The sequence below is a fragment of the Ursus arctos genome, unplaced genomic scaffold, assembly GCF_023065955.2.
Source record: "Ursus arctos isolate Adak ecotype North America unplaced genomic scaffold, UrsArc2.0 scaffold_2, whole genome shotgun sequence".
In the NCBI taxonomy this organism is placed as follows: Eukaryota; Metazoa; Chordata; class Mammalia; order Carnivora; family Ursidae; genus Ursus; species Ursus arctos.
This window is the reverse complement of record NW_026622874.1, coordinates 22,040,475-22,065,378: the sequence shown is the minus strand read 5'-3', so window position 1 is coordinate 22,065,378 and position 24,904 is coordinate 22,040,475. Positions and strand designations below refer to the sequence as shown.

Sequence of the window (24,904 nt, the reverse complement as noted above, 5' to 3'; positions counted from 1 at the left end):
ATAGTCATGATAATATAGTTCCCACATTCCTTTAATCTCTGAAAAACAGTCACAACTTTTGAAACCCTGACCCAACTGTAAAAGTTGTAAACAACTGCAGTCTTCAGAACAAAAAGGTCTTCTCAACCAAGGCTGCATTTTATAAACAAAGAGAAGCTTTAGAGGCATAATTAATAATGCCCAGCCCCACTCCAGAATAATTATATCAGAGTAACTTGGGAGAAGGGGATAGTTTATAAAACTTCCCAGGCAATCCTCCTAAGGTGCTGGTACAGAAGGAAGGAGGGAAGAGAAGGGAAGAGAAAAGGAGGCCAAGGGAACAGGAAAAGAAAGGAAAAGAAAAAGAAAATGCCCAGTGAAAAAAGATGTAGAAACAATATTGGGAAGAAAAGCTTGGTTCTGAGAAATTCCTGCTCCCCAAAGATTTTTTTGTTTTGTTTTTTAAAATATTAATCAGTCCTCCAGACATTTACTCAAAGTTGAGAATTAGGTCTTAAGGAAAATCCTGAAACAAGCCTACTTTTTATTGTAAGTGACCTCAAAGTAGAAAATTAGACACTGTATTTAGAAATAATGACATCTGGAACCCAATCTTTTTCCTTTAGCATTACAAACCATCCCCAACCAGAATTAATTAAAATGATTGTGTATCCTATGAGATAGAAAAGGATTGCCATGAAGTGATCACTTGGCGCTAAAAATCACCGGTGGGAAAAAATTTTTTTAATGAACATAAGAATTCTAGTTTAACAATTTCAGTATCATTGTGGCATACCATTCTGGAACAAGAATATCCGTGGTATTTTCTGGAATTAATTTCTTCCAATAGCTTCAACCTCCTTGTATAATGGGGAAACAACCTTCCTGATTAAAAGTGCCATCACATAAGCTAACATACCTATAAATTATTTCAGTATTTCCATGATTTCTGCACACTTTCACTTGATATTCATATAACATAATCAACTCAATAGTGTGAAAGAGCTATTTAGAAGCAAAGCTCAGAACACCTTAAATTCTGAAAACTTCTACTTCAGACTTACGTAATGATTATATTCATAATATTCTGAGTGTGCAAATTATGAAATTTATAAAAGAAGTAAATTCGAGAGGAATCAAACCTACCACAAGAGTGTCCAAAGAATCAATCAGTGTCAGGGAAAATCTAAGAAACAAGTATAATGAGATACAAGCCATTAGAATTCTGAATATTTTATCCATGATTGTATAAGCAGATGTATCTAAGCCTTATTAACTGGAGTTTCTATTAGCTAGTACTTTCATGCATCTATAATACAATGTAACCTATAAAGCACTGAAGGGACCTGAAAAGGCTTAACATTACATTTAATACTTAGTGTACCTACATATCTTTCAAAATGAATAGAAATATTAACTCTTTTTTAAAGCAAATAAAAATTTTAAACCATCAACGTGCCTGGGTGGCTCAGTCAGCTCAGGTCATGATGCCAGGATCCTGGGATCAAGCCCTACACTAGGCTTCCTATTCAGCAGGGAGTCTGCTTCTCCCTCTCCCTCTGCCCCCTCACCCCCTGCTTGTACTCTCTCTCTAATAAATAAAATCTTTAAAAAATAAAAATAAAAAACAAATATTAAACTATCAACACTTTATAATGTGTCAATGACTTTATATACATTTCAAAAGTTATACTCATCTTAGCAATTTAACTTTTCACTGATCTAGGAGGAAAACTGACTTTTTATAAAAGATAACATAAGAAAATAAAAGAGTTTAATGTTAATACTTAAAGCAGTCCTTGAAATTTAACCAATCCCCAGAAATACAACTGTAAGCTGCAACGACTTCGGAACCCTGAGATGCCACACCATCCACGTGTTAATACTCACTTTCCCAAGGCATCATCAACATCACCCCGACTTGGCTCCTGGCCTCTAACACGACCTCTACAGGTTAAAGGCATGAGTTCATCAGCTGGGTAAGCATGTTCCTGCAAGGAAAACTATAGTGAGTCACTGAGGAAAATAAAAGAAAGCAAACATCAATAGAGGACACAACCTTCTTGCAGATATTTTTTTAAAAAGTAAGATAAAAGTTGGTCAGAAGTTCTACTATTCTTAGTCTATGGGATCTTCTTTTAACAATTTAGTTATAAATATAATACATGCTTAAGAAAAAAAAAATACTAAAAAATAGTTCTTTAAAAATCTGATAATCTGTTTCAGCTCCACCAAATCTCATTCCTTAAAGTAACTACTGTGAAGATTGGCATTTATGCTTCCAAATTTATCCACATACATTAAAATACAGGCACATACATAATTTACATTTTATCTACAAACAGGTGCTCATGCCATATGCACACATTGCTCTAAAATTTGTTTACTTAAGTCACAGTGGGGTTTTTCCATGCTAGAATTTTATAAATGTATTTTTTAACTACAAAGTGATCATTTAATATTAGCTAATATGTTCTAAGCACTGTTCTATACAGTTTTCATTAAATTATCACACCTCTGAAACAGATTCAATCATCTATTTTACAGATGAGAAAACTGAGGCCAGAGAAGTAAGGTCACAGAATTAAGCCCAGACATGCAACTAGGAAATGATGAATCCAGAATTTAAGCCTGGCAAGCTGACTCTAGAGCCCATGATCCTTCATGGTACCTGTTCCTCACAGTATTTCAAAGTATGGATACACTAAAATTTATTTATTCCTCTACTGAGAAACATGTAGATTGAACTCAATTTTTCACTCTATAAACAATGCTACAACGAACACCTATATGCATATATCTTTAACACATACGCTTATATTTTTATAGATTAAATCCCTAGAAATAGACCCAATGGGTCGAAGGTATGGCTATTTAATTTCTGATAGCCATCAAACTGAGGACACTAACTTACCTCCCTACCATACTCTAACAGAGGAGATGACCAATGATTTATATTTTGCCAATCTTCTGAATAAAAAATGGCATCTCAGGTTTTATTATTAATGAGGATAAACATCTTTTTGTATTAATCATTGCTTTTTTTTTTGAAATGTCTGTTTATATGTTTTGTCCATTTTCTATTGTCTTATTGGGCAAGACACTATACATTATGTTATATATAGTAAATATATTTCTCCTGTCTTTTGTTTATCTTTTAACTTTGTTTTGGTGCTTTTTACTTTAAGCTTTAAATATGTAGTTAAGCCTATCAGTCTAATAAAAAATATTATTATAAAAAAATAATAAATAAATACGTAGTTAAGCCTATCAGTCTCTTCCTTATAGTTTCTAGATTTCAGGCATGGTTAAGAAGGCTATCTTGAGCCTCTGAAAATAGCACTGCTATGGTTTTTTATGTCTAGAGATTCACTCCCTCTGGAATCTAATTTTCTTTATGATGTAAAATAGGGATGTAACTGTGTTTGCCCCTCAAAACGGCCAATTTTCTAAATGCCACTTTTTAAACCCATCCTCTCCCTAATTGCTTGAAATGCAGCTTTATTAGTTCAAAATTGTCTACGTTTCTGCAGCCTCAACTTTGTTCTACAGACCGATCTGCTTGACAGACTTAGCTCCTACTCCAACTGCCCTTGAGACCTATTTCCTGCTCCAAACCATTATCTTAATTGTTGTATCTTTGCACCATACCTTGCTGCTTCGTACAGCAACTTACTCCCCCCCAATTATTTTTCTTCAAGATTTTCTTAACTACTTTTTCAAATTTACCCCTCTGGATAACTTAAAATTTTCTTTAAAATTCCACTGAAATTTTAATTGGAAGAGCCTACTTTGGGGAGAATTGACTTCATTACCAACTTGAGTTTTCCCACCTTGGAATGCACTGTATCACAGCATTAATTCAGATCTTCTTTTATAAATTTGGTTTCCTTCTACAGGTCTCACAAATTTCTTAATAGTTATCAATAGAAATTTTATAGTTTGGGTTACTATTTTGTGTGGAATTTTCTTTTAAAGATTTATTTATTTGTGAGAGAGAGCGCACGTGCACACATGTTGGGGGAGGGGCAGAGGGAGAGGGGAAGCAGACTTCCTACTAAGCACAGAGCCCTCTGCCAGGCTCCTGCAGGGCTCAACCTCACCACCCTGAGATCATGACCTGAGTGAAACCAAGAGCTGGACGCTTAACTGACTGAGCCACCCAGGGGCCCCTGGAATTCTTTTTTTTTTTTTTAAAGAATGACCATGACAGAGTATTTCTAATCCAGATAATAATGAAACACATGCAAAGATCTTCCCTCCTATTCATTACAAACACAGAGAAATGATTTATCAGTGTTAAATTATTTTAAAAACATAGCTGAGCTTAAGAACAAAAAAAAAAATTCTCAAGTACCAAGAGTGAATAATGGAGTACAGAAGATGAAGCTGCAGTGGCCACGACACGGGCATCAGAAGTAAAGACAGACTTCAGGGGAATTACATTAATGCCCAAAGGGTATGAGAGTTGATGCTACTGGTCTTGCATACATGGCCATAAGCCAGAGAAATAGGTTCCTTAAGTTGGATAGTTGGCTTCAGTGAAACTAGACTGGAACATCCCCACCTACTGGCTATAGGTCTTAACAGAAAAGGGCAGAAACAAGAAAGACCTGCTGAACTTTGTATTTTCTTCACTAGGGGAGAGTCCCTAAAAGAGTCCTCTAAATTAATTATATGATTATGAGAAACACTTAGAGATTAGAATCACTGTGCTTATATATTTCAACTTCAGACAATATTCACTGACTCCCTGTCAAGAGTAATAAGATTAATACACTCACATTGTCCCCCACTCCACTTAAGATTTTTATCAATTATGTTATTATAGACAGTCTTCACTCAGCCTGGTTTTGCTGTATACAAGTTTCTACAATCAAGTTAAATAAACCCTCAACAACACGTCTCAAATTTCAGTTACTACTGCGTGTTAACTGCAAGTAAGTACATAAAATACAAACTTCTGTGCCAGTTCTTCAATCCAGAAGTCACTACATAAATAACCGACAGCTCATCATGATCAGTGATCAATCACATCACTTCTTTCAAAGTCTGTCAGTGGTTTGATCACCGTGTGTCTAATTTTTAGTTCATACACAACAAGCGTGTGGTTGTCTCCTTGTCAGCCAGTGATAACCACACATGACAGTGTGACAATTTACAAGGATGGATAATCAAAACAGGAAATTAGCCAACAAGGATGAAAGTTCAGCGAAGAAATGAAAAATGAGGACACTGAAAGTGCAATTCGAACCGAACATAAACAGCCTATAGGACAGGTGGCAGGGACTGCTGCTAACACTGACCCTCGGGAGACTGCAGACGTGCAGCTATACGAACTGAATGAGGGCCTAATTATCCACACAGATGAAGAAAGAGGTTGCGACGTAAAGGGTGAAGATGTCACAAAGGAAATGATACCTGCAAAACACTTCCCATTAAAGGAATTCCCTGAAGTATCTCAGGATACAGAGGGAAAAGGGTACAATTTTTTCAGCTGATCCAAACTTTGAAAGGAAGAGGACAATTCGTCAATGCTTAGAAAAGACGCACGCTGCTGTCTTAGGTCACACAATGAGATGAAGGCAAGGGAGGCAAAACTCTTTGATCTTAATGAATTTTTGCAAAGAAGTAACACTTTGATTTTCAAAGACTCTAATATTTTGAATATTAGTTTTGCTATTTTAAAATCTTCTGTGTACATTTATAACCATCGGGAAGAGAATTTTTAAGGTTTTGACAAAGATTTTAAAAAGTCTGTAACATTTGTATTCTGGTATGTAACCCTAGTTCCCACAGTTGCTAGTATTAGAATTTTACTCAAGTAGAGTTGACACACACCATTTTTCTAATGGCTTCTCCATTCCTGACTTTTTATTTTGATTCAGCTGTTGGTTGCCTGGACTTGTCCTCAGATACGTTTTTGTTTCTTGGTTTTAAAAGAGTGTCATCAGTATTGTTATTTCTCTGGTATCCCTGGGTTAGATGTCTCTTGTCTTACACTTGAAAAATAAAATGAATGTTTATAAAATGCTTGAGACATACTTTCTTTCCTTCAGAAATTTGAGGATACTATCCCACAACCTCCTTGCATTCACTGAGTATCACTACCGCAAAGTTTCTAAGACTAGTCCGATCCTTCATACCTTGAATGACTTGTACCTCCTATACCTGTATATTCCTATGATTCTTAATTCTTGAAGTTCAGCAGAAATACTCCCAATTCCATGCCCAGCTCTATCCGACTGCCTCTCACTAAACTCAATTATCTATATGCCAAACCCACAGTACATTAGCAGCAGCAAAATAGAATAGAGGACAGGAACACTAACATGGTCAAACAGAAAAGAAAAGACCAAAAAATAGTAATAATAAAGTAGGCTAAAGAATACAGAAAGCACTGAAGACTGCAACCCTTCAGATATTTAAAAAGTTCAGTGCTCCACAATGATTCATTTCCTGAGGAAAGGATTCCAGACAACTGTTTGTGCTATAATTAGAATCCACATGCAGCTACCAAATTCTGAATTGAACATACTATAATTTTAATATTACATACAATTTTTAGCATAAATTCCTAATAATTTTTTCATGTCTTAACATTTTAAGTTCCTAACTTCTTTTTCAGTGTTAATTCCAATAGAACTGTGATTTCCCAGAATGCATTCTATTTTTTATTGCTTAAGTTTCATATTTAACACATCTAAACAACGCTTAAAAGTAATTCAAAAAAAGTGATATTTTTTCAACTTGCTGATGTATTTTGAAACTTTGTAAGATATTGTTCAAATGTTAATTCTTTTTTTAAAGATTTTATTTATTTATTTGACAGAGAGACAGCCAGCGAGAGAGGAAACACAAGCAAGGGGAGTGGGAGAGGAAGAAGCAGGCTCCCAGCAGAGGAGCCCGATGCGGGGCTCGATCCCAGGACTCCAGGATCACGCCCTGAGCCGAAGGCAGACGCTTAAGGACTGAGCCACCCAGGCGCCCCTCAAATGTTAATTTGATTGTAAAGAGTTCCTTACTATCTAAACCACCACCGCTTAGAACACTTTATACTATTCCTAGGGCTTTGCAAAAACATACCCATGCACAAACACCTCTGTCTGAAATTAAATATGAAACTCAAACCCAAGGCTTATCTAGATAATAAAAATATTAATAGCGCTTACAAACAGAATCAAATAAGGGAGCTTCGAACAAGGTGTAAAAATGTTTTATGCTCTGCTACTTCAAGATTAAGGATAAAAACAAAACCACAGCTTTTTCTTTGGTTTAACCACAAAGTGAACTACAGTTGGTTTGCATAAATCCAGAGCAATGCCTACGTGGCAAATAAACAGCCATATTACACTTCAAATATCCTATCTGAGGTACAGTAATATTTTCTCTTCACAATGTATTGCCAGAACAAGGGATAAGTAATTCATACTGCTATGACTCAGAACTACAAAACACATTTAGTAATTATTACTGAGAAATAAAACTCAGGTGATAAAAAGAGTCCTATGCATATTAAGTAGAACATGTGCCTAGCTAAAAGCAAGAGCAAATGCATAAAACAAAACAGAGTAGACTCCTATTTCTGGTAGAAACTGACACTATGATTCTAAAATTTACACAGAAATGCAAATAACCAGGTCACATGGGTGGCTCAGTAGGTTAAGCGTCTACCTTTGCCTCAGGTCATGATCTCAGGGTTCTGGAATGGAACCCCGTGTCAGGCTCCCTGCTCAGTGGAGAGTCTGCTTCTCCCTCTCCCCTCCCCCTCTTCCTATGCCCCTCCCCCGCACATATGCGCATGTGTGCACACCCCTCCCCCCCGCGCACGCGCGCTCTCTCTCAAATAAAATCTTAAAAAAAAAAAATGCAAAGAACCCAGAATATCCAAAACAATTTTGAAAAGAACAACACTGAAAGACTTACATTGCCTGATTTCACAACTTAATATCAAACTTAAGACAGTGTGATATTAGTATACATATAGACATACAGATCAATGGGGAAAAAAAAAATGTCTAGAAACAGGCCCATGCATAAACGGTTAACTAATTTTACACAGATACCAAAGTAATTCAGTGGTAAAAGGATACTCTTTTCAACAAAGAGTGCTGGAATAGCTGGATATCCACATAGAAAAAAATATAAATCAACCCTCACCTCATTCTATATACAAACATTAACACAAAATGAGTGATAGATCTAAATGAACAGGCTAAAATTATAAAACACCTAGAAGAAGACAAGAAAATCTTTGCGGCCTGGGCTAGGGAAATATTTTTTAGGTAGTATATAAAAGATAGGAATCATAAAAAAGGATAAATTGGATTTGATCATGATTTAAAACATTTGCCTTCAAAAGACATTGTTAAAGGGGCGCCTGGGTGGCACAGTGGTTAAACGTCTGCCTTCGGCTCAGGGCGTGATCCCGGCATTCTGGGATTGAGCCCCACATCAGGCTCCTCCGCTATGAGCCTGCTTCTTCCTCTCCCACTCCCCCTGCTTGTTTCCCTCTCTCGCTGGCTGTCTCTAACTCTGTCGAATAAATAAAATCAAATCTTTAAAAAAAAAAAAAAGACATTGTTAAGAAAATTAAATGGCAAAGCACAGACAGGGAGAATATATCTGTGATGTGATACATGTGATAAAGGACTGATATCCAGAATATACAACTCTTAAGTGACATATGTGATAAAGGACTGACATCCAGAATATATAACTCTTATGACTCAGCAATAACAGGATAAATGAACTGATTTTAAAATAGACAAGAGATCTGAGCAGGCTTCACTAAAAAAAAAAAAAAAAAAAAAAAAAAAAGATATACTAAGCACACAGAAAAATTTTCAACATCACTGGTTATTGGGAAAAGTCAAATTAAAGTCACAACAAAATGTCACTACATATCCATTAGAACAGCTAAAATTAAAAAGACTGAAAATACCAAGTACTGGAGAAGATGTAGCGTAACTGAAACTCTTATACATTGCTGGTGAAGAATACAAAATGTTACAGATACTTTAGGGAAGTTTTGCAGCTTCTTATAAAGTTAAACTTATCCTTCCCATATAACCTAACAATCCCATTCCTAGTTGGGAAATATATGAAAATGTATGTCCACATAAAAATTTCCATTCACAGAAAATTTTCACAGCAGTCTTTTTAATGATAGCCAAAGACCAGAAATGAGCCAAATACTTTTCAATTACTGAATGGATAAGCAAACTGTGTTCTATCAAATCAACTGAATACTACTAAGCAATAAATAGGAACTACAATATATCCAACAACATGGCTAAAATCTCAAAACCATCATGTTAAACAAAAGAATCGGAATCAAAAGTCTACATACTGTATGATGCCATTTATATGAAATCTTAAAAAGGAAAAACTATAGTGCCAAAGCAGATTACAATGGTTGCCAGGGGTCAGAAGTAGGGAAAAGGAACTGACTGCTACGGAGCATGAGGAAGCATTTTGATGGAAAAGTATGTCATGACTGTGGTGGTACTTGAACAAATGTAAACAACTGTGAAGACTCAGAATCATGCACTCAAAATTAAAAATTTTTTTGTCTATAAGTTATACCTAATTAAATAGAAAAACTTTTTCTACTGAGTTAAAATCCTATATAGAGTATCAGAGTGTGATAATAAAAAATTGCCAGAGGCTACTACAGAATTTATGCCATTTTGGCAAAGTTTGAGGATGCTCTAAAAGTACAGGCCAAGGAAACACTGGGTAACAAAAGGTAGTCCCACACTGATCCACACAAAAAAAGACACATAGAAATGTATAACTTTCCTCCTCCCAGCCATTAGTACCACTTTTAAGTAATTTATTTACAGAATTACTTTTTTTTTAAAGATTTTATTTATTTATTTGAGAGAGAGAGAGACAGAGAAGAGACATAGAACATGAGCAGAGAGAGGGGCAAAGGGAGAGGGAGAAGCAGGCTCCCCGCTGAGCAAGGAGCCCGGCGTGGGGCTCGATTCCAGGACCCTGGGAGCATGACCTGAGCTGAAGGCAGACGCTTGACAGACTGAGCCACCCAGGCACCCCCAAAATTACTTTCTGATGAACAATCAAAAAGAAAACATTAGGTACAGAGTTTCAAATGGGGAATATGAAAAAGTTCTGGAGCTGGACGGTGATGGTTGCCCAACATGGTGAATATACTTAATGCCACAGAAATGTTCATTTAAAAATGGTTAAAATGATAAATTATATATATATATATATTTTTTTTTTAACCACAATAAAAAATGTTCAAAGAAAGTAACATTAGGGGAAAGAAAGTACTTCTAAGAAAACTTACATAAATCTATAAATCTATAAGCAAGTTACATTTTCCCTTGATTTGAATGATAAGGACTAATCTACTGTTTCTTTGAACTGTGCTCTCACAAAATCAGGCTCAAAAGTGGTTAGTAGGTATGATTCTACTAGGTAAAAGAAACTGTGCTTACCAACTCTTTTGTTTAATGCTCTACCTTAACAGTTTCTGCTTATAACAGTTTGAGTTGTTTACAGTAACAGGAAAAACACTGGGAGACAAATATTAGGTCAGGAAGTGCAGATCCAAAACGGTTCTGCATTTGGTGGCCTAAATACATGTCATTTTGTCATCTAAATTAATCTGCAAAGTAACCTCAGCACAAATACTAAAAACATACTAACAGAAGCGCTAAAGTGGCTATGGTCTGAGGTTAAATAAGGCCACACAAGAACTGCCAAAACAAACATCTAATTTCATGTTATTTGAGGGAAAAAGAAAGCCATCTGTGCCATTTACTGTGGATAAATTGCAGTCTGATCTAGGGTAGAGATTTGTCAAACATAGTTGTTATAATATTAATAGTTAAGCCAATAATTGATAAAATCAGAAAATTCCTGGATATAACAAAGGATGGCAGGGTTGTAGTGCCCTACCTAAAGCTGGCAGGGTATTGTTATTGAAAAGTAGCATTTACAGAACTTGGAGAATCAAAAAAAAAAAAAAAAAAGGTAAGGAGAAAAAATAACCTCAAAGGGTACACATGCCTAGAACAGAAAGGAATGTGTTTTAAAGAGGTTGTATGTACAATCCAAGGAGTTAAAAGCCTAGATGAAGTTTAGGAGCGCAACTTCAATCTCAGGCAGAGAACGAATCATGACAATAGTAGTGACAGGAGCCGTAAACTCTTACACTGTGCTTCCTATTTGCTGGACACTAGTTTCACGCACTTGAATTATATCAACTTGTTCAATCCTTCAACAGCAGCGTGGGGCAGGCAAACCACTTTAGAGAGATGAGGAAACATGCTCAGGGAGATTAGGTAACTTTCTCATTGCAACCCAGCTGGTAGGTGGCACAGCTAGCTCAGGGTGTCCTGTTCCATTTCCAGACTTCTTGCTTGCTCTTAATATTATATTGCCATTTTTGGAAAACCATTGTTCTCCTCGGAACCAAGAAAGTTAAAGGAATTGCTCTAAATGTACACTAGAATGGAGAGTAATATTAAGAAGGACTAGTGAGAAATGAAAAGCTTTCAACATTTATTAAACACCCACCATGTGCCAGATATTTACATTTCAGCATGGTAGACAACCGACTACAACAAAAGAAGCCAACTTACAGATCCCCAAAACTCACCATGAACTTGTATCTTTCATGAAGTTTGTTAAATGATTTCTTTGAATTTAAAAGGCAAAGATACATCATAATAATCAAATGCAAAAAAAAATCACTATTTGATTACATCTTCACAAGAACTCAATTCAGTACTTTAAAAAAAATGTTTTTTTAAAAGATTTTATTTATTTCAAGAGACAGAGAGAGAGCACAAGCAGGGGGAGGGGTTGAGACAGAGCGGGAAGAGAATCTTAAGCAGGCCACACACTCAGCACAGAGCCCCACGCAGGGCTCAATCTCAGGATCCTGAGATCACGACCTGAGCTGAAATCAAGAGTCGGACGCTTAACCAACTGAGCCACCCAGGTGCCCCTCTTTAAAAAAATTTAATAAGTGTTTGTGCACCAGGCATGATTTTGGGCACAAGATATATAAAAGATGAATTTATTAAAAATTAAATAAAATGATCCCTGTTCTCGGGACACCTGGGTGGCTCAGTCGGTTAAGCATCTGCCTTCAGCTCAGGTCACGATCTCAGGGTCCTGGGATCGAGTCCCTCCTGCATCGGGCTCCTTGCTCAGCAGGGAGCCTGCTTCTCCCTCTGCCTGCTGCTCCCCCTGCTTGTACACACTCTCTCTTTCTGACAAATATAAAGTCTTTTAAAAATAAAAAATAAAATAAATAAAATGATCCCTGTTTTCAACAATCTTACAAGCTACAATAGCCCTTTACAATTATGCCTAATCTACATCAGATAGTGCTCAGAGGGGTTAAATGATCTATTTAGGGTCCAAGCTATTTAATAAACAAGACAGAATTTGAACTCAAACCCATCTAACTCCAAAACCTATACACTTTTGCTCTACAGCAAGCTAATACTGTTTCTGAGTATTAAAACTAGAAAAAATTTTCAAGTGACTTCAAATAACAAATACAGAGCACCTGGTCTCTGCTTAATATTTTAGAACTGTTTCAGGTTAGTTTTGAACTTGAAAAAGGGAAGTGAGAATTCTAGACTAAATATTGGGTTACAATCTTCACATAAACTGAGCACAAGTACATTGCAAGAGTCACTTCTGTTGTAAAATAGTTGAATGTTTAAAAATATGAATTGCAGTGGACTGCAGATGGGTGTGGATCCACTGGGAAAATGAAGGGCAGTGTTAATTCCAGAAGTTCCCAGTCTTCGGGGTTGAAATACCCTTTCCTTTCAATCTTACAGGTAGGGAGGTGTAATACAAAGTTTCCCAGTCAGGGGCCAATAAATAGGAACTGGACCAGGAAGTCCTCTGAGAGCTGTTCTCAGCACCTGCTCTGTCGTAAATCCATTTACTAAGTGCATTCTATAATAGGAAAAAATGTACTGATAGAACTTTCTGCTGTTTACCTAAAAAGAGAAGAGATATTAAAAATACTGTGTTTTAGGGGTGCCTGAGTGGCTCAGTTGGTTAAGCGTCTGCCTTTGGCTCAGGTTATGATCCCAGGGTCCTGGGATCGAGCCCCGAGTCCAGCTCCCTGCTCAGCAGGGAGTCTATTTCTCTGTCTCCCTTTGTCCCTCTCCCACCTTTCTCTCTCTCAAATGAATAAAATCTTTTAAAATTAATTAATTAATTAAAATACTGCGCTTTATAAAGGGAGGATCCTATTCACGGTGAAATATACTGAACTGATCCAGCTATATACCCTTTTATTCAACTTTGCAAGTGAAAGTATGTATTTATGAGATAACTAAGGTTTGAGGATATAGCATGGATCCACTTGGCCACCACAAAACTATTAGCCTACATTTGTTCAATTATGCTTGGCCCAAATGGAATTAACTAACCAGAGATAAATAATTTTGAAAGAACTATTAAGGGAATGGCCAAAGTCTTTAGAAATGAATTTAAACCTGTGTTTTCAATATGGTTAAAAATACCCCAAGCTTCATTACCATTATTTTCTAAAAACATTAAGAACTCAATATAGATTCTTAGAAATACGAAATATAAGGAGGAACAAGAATTATCAAACATGTTCAAACAATACAAAAATGTGGGGTGCCTCGGAGGCTCAGCCAGTTAAGCATCTGCTTAACTCAGGTCATGATCTCAGGGTCCTGGGATTGAGCCCTGAGTCGGGCTCCCTGCTCAGCAGGGAGTCTGCATCTCCCTCTCCCTTTGCCCTCTCCCCCCCCACCACACTCATTTTCTCTCTCACTCGCTCTGCGTTAAATTTTTTAAAAATCTTAAAAAACAGTATAAGAGGGGGCGCCTGGGTGGCACAGCGGTTAAGCATCTGCCTTCGGCTCAGGGCGTGATCCTGGCATTATGGGATCGAGCCCCACATCAGGCTCCTCTGCTATGAGCCTGCTTCTTCCTCTTCCACTCCTGCTTGTGTTCCCTCTCTCGCTGGCTGTCTCTATCTCTGTCGAATAAATAAATAAAATCTTTAAAAAAAAAAAAACAGTATAAGAATGCATAAAATGTGAATGTATTTAGATGTTTATAAAGATGTTAATATATGAAGATATTTGGGTAATATATAATGAAAAATGGATTCACAGAATCAGTAAAAATATACTTAAAGCAGAACCAATTAAAGTTAGTTCTCTGCCAAACTTTTCCCAACTATATTTTATAGGCTTTCATCATAAAAGAAAATCTGCTGACACATTTTAAAATGTAAAAACATTTTAAAATGTAAAAAACTAAAAACATATTTTAAAATGTAAAAACATATTTTAAAATTCATTAAGAATTCTCAGAATAATTTGATTACTCTTTTCAAAATTACAGAAATTTACACAGAAAATTTTCTTTGAACTCTAAAATTTGCTGCTAGTTCATCTTTTTAGAAATTAAACATTTTTTTCCTGAAGTCTAAGATCATTTTATTAAGGGGCATGAGGCAGGGAGAAATAGAGGGCAGCTACAACACCCCAGCCCTACTATGTACTATGGGGGGATTAATTTTTAATTGTGGTAAAAAACATGTAACATAAAATTAACCATTTTTAACATTTTTAAATTCAGCAGCATTAAGTATATTCACTGTTGAGCAAGAGATCTCCATACCTTTTTCATCTTGCAAAACTGAAGCTGCTATTTCATCCCAAGTGAACAGTACGACATTTTAAAACAATACAGATCAGTGTATCTAAGAAGCAGAATATATTCAAATCAAAGCCCACTATGAGGACATAACTTGGATAGAAACTAGGTCACATTTTGTCTCTGTTCAGCAACGGTTTTCTTCGTAGAGTATATAAAGCAGTATTGTAAAGTTTTTTTAATTAAGAGAATAATTTCCCCAAAGGCTGGAGACAACACCTTATTCATGTACATCCACAATATCTAGCTATCTAAACCACTCACATTGCTGACAGCATCAAAGGAAACTACTTAAATACAAAGTTCCGTGATCTAAGGCAAATTTCGTAGCTATCCAATAAACTCCTTTAAGAACCAATTACCAGAAACACTCTGTTGGCTTACACTTGCACTGTTTTTTTTAAAAACTTCCATTAAAAAAAAAAAAAAAAAAAGTGCTATTAATTCAGGTTTCCAAATCTGCAGCTGACTATGTTTATATAACAACCCGCTCACATAAATGATGTGTAAAGACAAGGCTTCTACTTACCATATAGTTACCATAAGCATGATCAAACATTTCCAGTACTTGATTCCTAATATTAAAAGAACAGAAATGGAAAAAAGTTAAGTACTTGTTTTTCTAAAAAAGTGAATGCTCCTTGATAAACATACACCAATAAAAAAACAAAAGAAAAGATTAGTTAGAAAAGACATAAACAGGGTCAAGAAATATACCAGTGTTAGTACACAAGTCTTCATTAACCACATACAGCTGGGCCAAACTTTTACTATTCCTAGCAATTTATGTAAAATTCACCTTATGTTTCCCAAGAAAATTGATAAATGATGCATGCCATGCAGAGAGAAGGAAATCTGATGCTGAAAGCCAATTACCTCTTAAGAAAATTATTCAACATATCTGTGTTAAAAGGAAGAATATAGCTGGAGAAGCCCAAAAGAAGTAATTATTATTACTGTTTATTGCTTATATTACATATTCTATCAACAGAAGGGTGGGTATGTAATGATACAAAATAACAATACTCTAACAAGCTTCTTTCATTTTAAATAAAATCCCTAATGCCTAGCTTAACACATATCTATTAATACATATTTGTTCACACTTTCAAAAGATACATTTTATGATTTTATGATGTATTCTCTTCTCCTTTAAAAAACTGTCAAAAGTCAAATAAATAATATTCATCTCTAAAATGAGAAGAGATTTGTATGTTTTGGCTATCTCTGTTTCTTAAAATCCCCAAGATGACTATTTAAAATGGAGATTTCTGATTCCCACAGCAGATTTACTAAGTCAAAATCTGTATTGTCTGAACCAACGAATCGGTCTTTCAGTTCAACACTCTCAAGTTTGGGGGCTTGAGGACTATACAAAAAACTACAAAGTTAATGTTATGGTTAGACAAGGCCAAATATCTCAATAGCTAGCAAGGGAAAAATAGTTCAATAATCTTCTATTAACACTTACTATTGTTCCCAAAGTTCCAGTCACTAATAGCAAGAATTGAAGAAAGTGTTAGAGAAAATGCCTGGGTATAATTTTATTTTACTTCCTGTTATACTGCAGTTGTCATTTTAAAAACTGCAATCATGGATGATTAAATACTAGTAATAATAAAGCTAGCAGAAAGAAAAGAACTAATTTCCAGATCCTGGCTATGATGACCATTAAAATCAAGTACATTCAAACTTGTAAACTGAATAAATTAAGTCCTGACAAACTTTTTATGAATAATCATTTTAAAATAATAAACAAGATCTTGTCACTTTGCTAAAACATTAATTCTTTACATGTGTACATATATGATAGAATACGGATCAAGTTATCTCAGAAAACTATGGAGTTTCTTAATTCTTCCACACATTTATTATATTGCAGATGATAAATATCTCTCAAATTAGCTAATGAACAACCAAAAACAATGTTAAAATTTTCTTTTCAAGCACTGATATCAATAAATGGAATATGGAAATTCTTTTTTCTTTCACCGAAATAGAATCAACACAAGATTATTGCCAAGAAATAGGAATTCCTTTAACTGGAAATGGCAGTGCCTAGTAGACTAAGCCTTAACTTGTTAACCCAAACTTCATAAGCATTCAATTTCCATGAGTACGAATAAATCAAGATTGTGTACGAGGACACATTATTTTCCAATCCTTACATTTTTGAAGCACATGATCATCAAATTTCACAACACATACTTCAAAGTGGAGATAATTTAATATCCAGTTGAGCACTTTCTCTAGTTAAACATGTAAGTCCTCACAGTCATATTTAAATACAGAACGGTAGCTTACTCTATTAAACAGAAAAAAATGTCTCTATGATGGTTTTATTTCTATTCAACAAGTGAACAGAAATGTATTGGAAATCAGATCCATAGTTCAAAAATTATGTCTTTTTAATTATCTTAAAATAATTTTTATAAGTCAGCTTTTTCTAAAACACATTGCCTGTCAATGTCCTACAGAAACTGGATTGCTTTATATTTCTTTTTAAATGAAAAGATAACATTAACAACTGCTGTAACATTTAAACCACAAAAGCAAAAAACAATGTATTCCAGGAAGGGTAAGACTACATATGACCAAGGAAAACATTCCATAAACTACAAACTGCAAGCAACTGAGCAACTGCTTAAAACTTGTGATAATTCCAGTCTTTATCATCAGTTTGGTTTCGGGGGATAGGAAAAGGGATGGGGCATTTTAGGCTTTTTATCATAAATCATTATTTGGATTTTTTTTTTTTTTTAAATCACACAGGTAAACCTAATGAATCAGAGTTCAGTTTCCCGAAAATTCCCAAAGGGGAAAGCAGTCAAGCAATTGTGTATTTGTGGTTTATAGCTCCAGACCCTTACTCTCAAAATTTAAGCTGACATTTCAAGCCACTTTGGTTAAACTTTTCCAGTTAAAAATTAACTTTGGTCAAAAATGACTTAACTAATGACTTTTCTTCAAATAAAAATTTTTAATAAAAAAAAGGGGGGGAAGAGGAGTGGTAGTCAAATAAGATACTTTCTATCCTTAACAGACTTGAAGCTTCTCTTTCCAAGTCTTAAGAAGTGCAACATAGCGAAGAGAACATCGGCTCTGAGGTCATACAGACCTGGTTTTGAATACTGACTCCACCACTGACTAGCTCTGAGTTTGAACAAGTTAACCTCGAGTCTCAATTTCCTCACCTGCATAATGGGGACCACCTCCACCTCATTAACAGGGAGGATTAGAGAGATAACATATTAAAAGTTCCTGGCACAGAGCAGAGCATTCATTCAAACAGTTATCAATGACAAATTAAATTCATAGAGAAAATTTAAGATACTTATTAAACAGTTTACCGATAATTTTGTTTTGGTAGCTTATTTTTTTTTTCCATCAGGCATCTTTTATCGTTACCTTATTTAAAAACTAATACAATACTCTTGCAATGATTTAAACAATAAGGAAGTATGTAAAATAAAACCTGATGGTTCCAGCTCACCTCTATCCTAACCCAGGGGGTGATCATCTTTCCATGCTTTTCTGAGCTTCGACAATTTCTTTTCTGCTTTTAAACATGGGATGGTGGGGCACCTGGGTGGCTCAGTCAGTGAAGCGTCTGCCTTCAGCTCAGGTCATGATCCTGGAGTCCTGGGATGGAGCCCCACTCTCACTCCCTGATCAGCATGGAGCCTGCTTTTCCCTCTGTCCCTCCCCCTGCTCATGCTAGCTCTCAAATAAATAAAAATCTTAAAAAAAAAAAAAAAAAAAAAGGAGGAGGAGGAGGAGGAGGGATGGCACCAAACATATTATCCTACAACTTCCTTTTTTTTCTTTTTTTTGTCTTGGGAATATATCCTGGATAGCCTTCCAATGATCTACCTCCTCCCTAATGTCTGAATATTGTTCCGTAATACGGATGCTCCAAGAACAGTTCCATTCTTTCAAAATGCACATCCTTGTACACCTATCTCTACATCAATAGTGCTTTTATTTCTGTAGGATTGATTCCCTGAGACAGGATTAATGAATCAAAGAGTACACACAATTTAAATTTTAGGAGATCCTGTCAGTACATTACAGCAATTTACACTCCCACCAAGTCTTTTCTCACACTTCGGCTAGTCAGTACTCTGTGTTTTGTACTTACTAATCTTTTCTAAGATTTTATTTTTAAGTCATCTCTACACCCAACATGGGGCTCGAATTTACAACCCTGAGATCAAGAGTCATAGGCTCTACTGACTGAACCAGCCAGGCGCCCCTGTACTTATTAATCTGATGGCAAAAACAGCTATCTCATTGTTTTAATCTGCATCTCTCACATTTAAGAGGTTGAGTAACTTTTCATGTTTATTGACCATTTGCATTTCCTCTTGTGTGAATTAACTCTTAATGCTCTGCTCATTTTCTTACTGGTTCTTGGCTTTTTTCTTACTCATTTGTGGGACCTAGCATATATTAGGAATATTGACTCCCAATGAAATACTGTAAATATAACTGATAATTTTATGACACTTTGAAAATTGCTAAAACTACTTTGAGTAAAGTGAACAGATATACTTAATTGAGGCTTCTGAATAATACCATTAAATGTTGTTCTATTAGAAAATGCCGTGCAAGAAAACATCGCAAGGAAACGGTAAATGTATAAAGTTCAAATTCCAATGAACGCCCCCTTTTCCGTAACAGGTGTAAAGACTATTTCCTTAACTACTGTGAGATCAGCAACATTTTCCCAGCTGGGAGCTCATTTGTGCGAGAAATCTAACCATGTCCCCGACTAAAGACAACAGTAGGACTCTGACGCGTAGTGGCACGGGCTGTAGCCCCCTTCACGGGCCACTGACATGGCAGCTGCGTTGACACACGGCGGATGGCCTCAAGGAGCCTGCACATGTCACCGACGGCCCAGGCGACACCCCGACGGTCCCCCGAGGTCGCACTGCAGGCGACGGCCCCCACCTTCCCGGACCCTGTCCTCCCTGGCAGGGTCCTCGCGGGGCAAAAGCCATCCCAATCGCGACAGGGGAGGCCACTGTGCGCTCGGGTCGCAATGACAGGCACCTCGCCTGTGATCCGCCTCCTGAGGAAACCCACCCGAGGCTGCCAGGCATCCTTACCCAAGCTTCTGTCTCTCCTCCCTACTCATGGGCGCGGCCCCCGCCGTCCACACGGACGTGGCCGACACCAGGCAGAACGCAGCCGTCGCCGCCACCAGGCTCCATGGCGCTCGCTGGGGGACCGAGGACCCACAGCCCCGGCCGCCGCCGGCTTCGCTCATGGCCCCACGGTTCCGCGCACGCGCAGCGGCTACGCCCGGCCGGTGGGACACATTGCAGGACGCTGGTGGCAAGGGGGCTGTGAGCCGTGCCGAGGGCGGGATGCGGAGCTCCGCGAGCGGCAGCCGTCGCCGATCGGCTTCCCGAAACCACCGAGCCGGTCCCCAGCGCCAGCGCTGCCACCGCCCTCCGCCCTCAGCAGCCCCGAGCACCTCCCCCAGCTTTCCGGTGTCGTAGTCTAGGAAACCACCTCCCCCAACGCTACTTCCGGGTAGGGCCCAAGGCGTTGAGGCTCAGGACCAATGGGGACAGGATTGGAGAGGGGCTGGCTCCGGGGAAAGGAGAAGGCATTGGTCGGGAGAAGTGAGACGTGGACAAAAGGCGGGACTGGGGAGGGACCTCAGGCTTCGGCCCTCCTCCGACCCGTGAACTTGCGATCCGAAGACTACAAGTCCCAGCGTGCACTGCTTCCCTCGGCGGGCTCACAATCCGACTCCGCCTGGCTAAATTTCCACCCAGGGTGGGCGCACTGCACCCTGGGACGTGTGGTCGTCCGAGAGTCACGGGCGGTGCCTGAGATCCCGCTTGCCGCTTGCCGCTGCGTCTTGCAGCCCGTCCTTCCTCCGGGGTTGTCAGCTGCAGAGTCCCGGGGAATCTGTCAAATATTTATCCCTCTTCCTGTGCTTGACGTTTCCCCGAGGGCTGGCCGAATGAGGCTCACACGTCCCCAGCTCCGTGCTACACCCTTTAGGGACTAGTGTTGGGGTTGTCTTCTGCTCTCAGGGAGATTACAAAACGGTAACAGCAAAAATGACTTGACCTTTGACGCAATGTGCTGAGAGTTTTACTTGCGTTCTCTCGTGCACGCTTCTCAACTCTTAAGTAAGTACCGCCATTCCCATTTTGCAAATGAGGAAACCAAGGCTGAAGAGGTTTGGGTAACAAGTCCTCGTCACACTGCTGGATAAGATGCCCAACCAACCCCTATGACTCAGGAGTCCTTGCATGTAACCGCATCCACAAGGATTAAAGAGGACACGTACTTGATTAATAATAGTTCTCTAAAAAGCTCAACGTAAGGAGAGTTGAGTGAGCTGCAAAGAAAATTTAATGAAGAAAATTGGAACTTGCGATTTATTTTGATCACTGAGTCCCACATTAACTATTGGTAAAATGAGGAGTAGGTTCCTCTCGAAAAAAACACATTGTGTGTGTGTGATAATTCGGTAGGTACGTGAGGAGTTCAGGTGCAGATGGGATCTCCGTGACCACAGGAAATCGCATACTGATCCTCTCAGCATCATTCAGCTCTATTTCTGGAAACTTTTCTTCCTTGATTTCTATCACCTTGCATCATCTGCTCCCTCTCAGACCGACAGTTCCTGTGACACCAGTGACCCTTCCTTCACTCCCCCACTCTATTTTCTTAAAACGCTGGTGTTCCCTGCATTTTAAGATTTTCTTTTTGTCTTTTTTCCTCTTTGTACATTATTCTTTGGTGATTTCTTCCACTCATATGGCTTCAGCCATCATATGCGTATGGTTCATTTCTAAATCCATATTTGTCCTGATCTTTAGACCCCCATTTCCACCTTCCTAATAGAAATTCCCTTCTCTCTGGCCCAAGGTAGCTCAAATGTAGTATGGTCACTGGTTCAAATTAATGCGTTTGAATCATCTCCAACAACTCCTCCTCCTCCTTCATGGTCCATGTCTGCTCAGTTGCCAAATTATATAGATTTTACTTCTGCTATCACTACCTGCTGTCACTCCCACTTCCGCTCAGTTCAAGCCTCATTACCTCTTTCCTGAACCATTGCAATTGTCTCCTAATACCTCCCTGCCACCCTACTTTTCACCCCATTGCTACCAGAGTTGGCATTAAGGACATCTACAGACCTTCTGAACCTGTCATCTCCCTTCTACCCCTGCCCCGCCCTCAGATTCATGCGATAACTAGCAAATTCACATGTCCTACCTTTCTATGCCTTTGCCCTTACCTCTGCTATCCCACCATCTTTGTCCGTAGAACACTCTACCCATTAAATATTGGTTCAGATTCCATCTCTACGAAACCCTTTCAAAAGCTTATAGCCATTCCCTCCTCTGTTCTTTCATTGTATTCTATGTTTACGATTGTGTTTTTCACGGTCAGCCATGTCCACTAGATTGTGACTGTTTGGAGGGCACAGATTTCAGCTTGATTATGTGTATGTTCCAAAACTCCGCACTGTGCCTCTGCTGTTATAGATGCTTAATAAGTGTTGAATATACTTGTTTCCTTATTCCTTCAGTTTCCTTATCTATAGAAAAAGGACTAATATAGTCCCTTTATCTACTTATATGGAGGCTGTGAAAACACATGAGGTCATTTCTGTACAATCCTATTAGTTCCATCCTGGATCCTCTTTGGCAACTTTAAGGATGAAGTTAGCTAAATAAATAATACCTATGAATTGTTCTTGGCTCTGGCATAGAGAACATGACAAATTAAAGGTCAATACCAGCCATCCAGTATTTGAAAACTAGGAACATAGAAAATAGAAAAAAATAGGGGCACCTGGGTGGCTCAGTCGGTTAAGTGTCTGACTTTGGCTTAGATCATGATCTCAGGGTCCGGGGATCAAGCCATGCGGGGCCCCATGTTGGCCCTGGTCAGCCATCATAGGACCCCCTACCCCAGTCAAACCATGTGGGGTTCCATGCTCAGCAGGGAGTCAGCTTGTCCCTCTCCCTCTGCCCCTCCCCACTTTTGGGCACTCTCTGCTTCTCTCTCAAATAAATAAATAAAATCTTTAAAAAGAAGAAGAAGAAGGAGGAGGAGGAGGAGGAGGAGGAGGAGGAGGAGGAGGAGGAGGAGGAAATAGAAAAATAGCCAATGATCTTCAGTTTTATTGAAATATAGTTAAGTCAATTATTTGAAGTAGATTATTGGCAGTAACTCAGTTTTCTTTATCTTCCTGATTTCCTTTATAAGAAGTCAAAAATTTACTAGCAACTATCATTACCAAACAATGTTCTCAAGTAGGAGAATGTTTAGCATTTTATGTTTAGCATTTTCCATCCCCCATTTTGGCTTATTTATTTGTTTTCAGGCTAACACTACATTTAAAAAGTTTGTTATGAGAACACAGAACATACTTTTGTTGACTTGCTAAATGATAAGCACTTTTTTCCACCTTTACTGAAATTCAGTTTCTAGCCAGTGGTTGAGTCCATTTGTCACTAATCTCTGCAAAACTGTGAGTAGAAAAGCTTGTGTGGCCTAAAAAGCATTGCAACTTATCATATGTCAGGTGGGACCTGTGGAAGTGAAAGAAAAATATATTCACAATGTGTATTTCAAAAGAGATTCCATTTTAACCCCATGATGGAAATAATCGAGATTCTTAGCTAATTGGCCAGTTATGGACACTAGGAAAAATTTACGTTCATTATTTTAAAACCTATACACGTTATTTTAGAACCTATACACTTAGTGATAAAAAAGGATATAGGAGTTAAACAAGAGAAGCCTTGGCATGTTATACAGGGGGAAAAACACTGGTGGAAAGCATTAAGGAGAATAAGGGTAAGGACTTTTAATCAATATGGAAAAGATTTTAGATGTGCAAAGCCCATTAAAAATGGTAAGAAATCACTACACTACAGAAGTAAAAAGCTTTTGCACAGCAAAGGAGATCATCAACAAAACAAAAGACAACCTAGTGAATGGGAGAAGCATTTGTAACTGGTGTATCTGATAAGGAGTTAATCCCCCAAATATATATGAACTTACACAATTTAACACCAAATAATCCAATTAAAAATAAGCAGAGGACATGAATGGACATTTTTCCAAAAAAGACATACAGATGGCCAACAGGCACATGAAGAGGTGCTAAACATCACCAGTCATCAGGGAAATGCAAATCAAAACCACAATGAGATATCACCTCATACCAGTCAGAATGGCTAGACTCAAAAAGGATAGGGAATAATAAGTATTGGCAAGGACAGGGAGAGAAAGGAGCTGTTGGTGGGAAGGAAAGCTAGTGCAATCACTGTGGAAAACATTATGGAGGTTCCTCAAAAAATTAAAAATATCATATGATCCAGTAATTCCATTACTAGATAAATATCTATCCAAAGAAAGTGAAAACACTAATTCAAAAAGATACATGCACCACTATGTTTATTGCAACATTATTTACAATAGCCAAAATATGGAAGCCCAAGTGTCCATCCATAGAGAAATGGATAAAGAAAATGTGGTATATTTTATATATATAATGGAATATTACTCAGCCACGAAAAAGAATGAAATCTTGCCATTTGCAACAACATGGATGGATCTAGAAGGTATAATGTTAAGTGAAATAAGTCAGTCAGAGAAAGACAATTATCATTTGATTTCACTTATGTGAAATTTAAGAAACAAAACAAACAAAGAAAATAGAGACAAACAAAAAGCCAGATTCTGAAATATAGAGAACAAACTGGTGTTTACCACAGGCAGGGTGGGTGGGGGGATGGATACAATAGGGGAAAGGGATTAAGAGCACACTTATCTTGATGAGCACTGAGTAATGTATGGAATCGTTGAATCATTAAAATGTATACCTGAAACTCATATAACACTGTGTTAATTGCACTTGAATTGAAAAAATAAAGAAAGTTGTCAAAGCAAATGGTCAGAAATAAGAGCCATTTGTAAAATGCCCTTTTACCAGTTAAGAGTTTGTTTGCACAACCTCGTAGCTTATGTAAATATGTATGCTCACCTGGTGTTCTCTTTACTTTTTTCCTTGGATGGATCAGGACTTAGGGAGTGGTAGGAGCCCTGGTCAGAATCATGTGGATTCACAAACACAAGGGAGGGTCTCCACTTCAATATGGCGGCTGGGAACTAGTCCCGGGAGGCCGCACGCAGCTGTGTGAGACTGACCATTACAGGCGCAGTTGCC

General features: G+C 37.8%; 1 protein-coding gene across 2 annotated transcripts in view; it reads right to left on the bottom strand.

Annotated features, from left to right (window-relative positions):
• Positions 1–20,200, bottom strand: part of EDEM3 (ER degradation enhancing alpha-mannosidase like protein 3) — a 66,759-nt gene extending 46,559 nt beyond the window's left edge. For both annotated transcript variants that reach the window (XM_026509215.4, XM_026509216.4), the window contains exons 1-4: positions 19,800–20,200; positions 15,215–15,260; positions 1,870–1,970; positions 1,126–1,165 (exon numbers count right to left, since the gene is read on the bottom strand). In XM_026509215.4, the coding sequence (XP_026365000.1) occupies positions 1,126–1,165; positions 1,870–1,970; positions 15,215–15,260; positions 19,800–19,960 (348 nt within the window). In that variant the 5' untranslated portion in view covers positions 19,961–20,200. The remainder of the gene's footprint in view (positions 1–1,125; positions 1,166–1,869; positions 1,971–15,214; positions 15,261–19,799) is intronic.
• Positions 20,201–24,904: the final 4,704 nt, after the last annotated feature.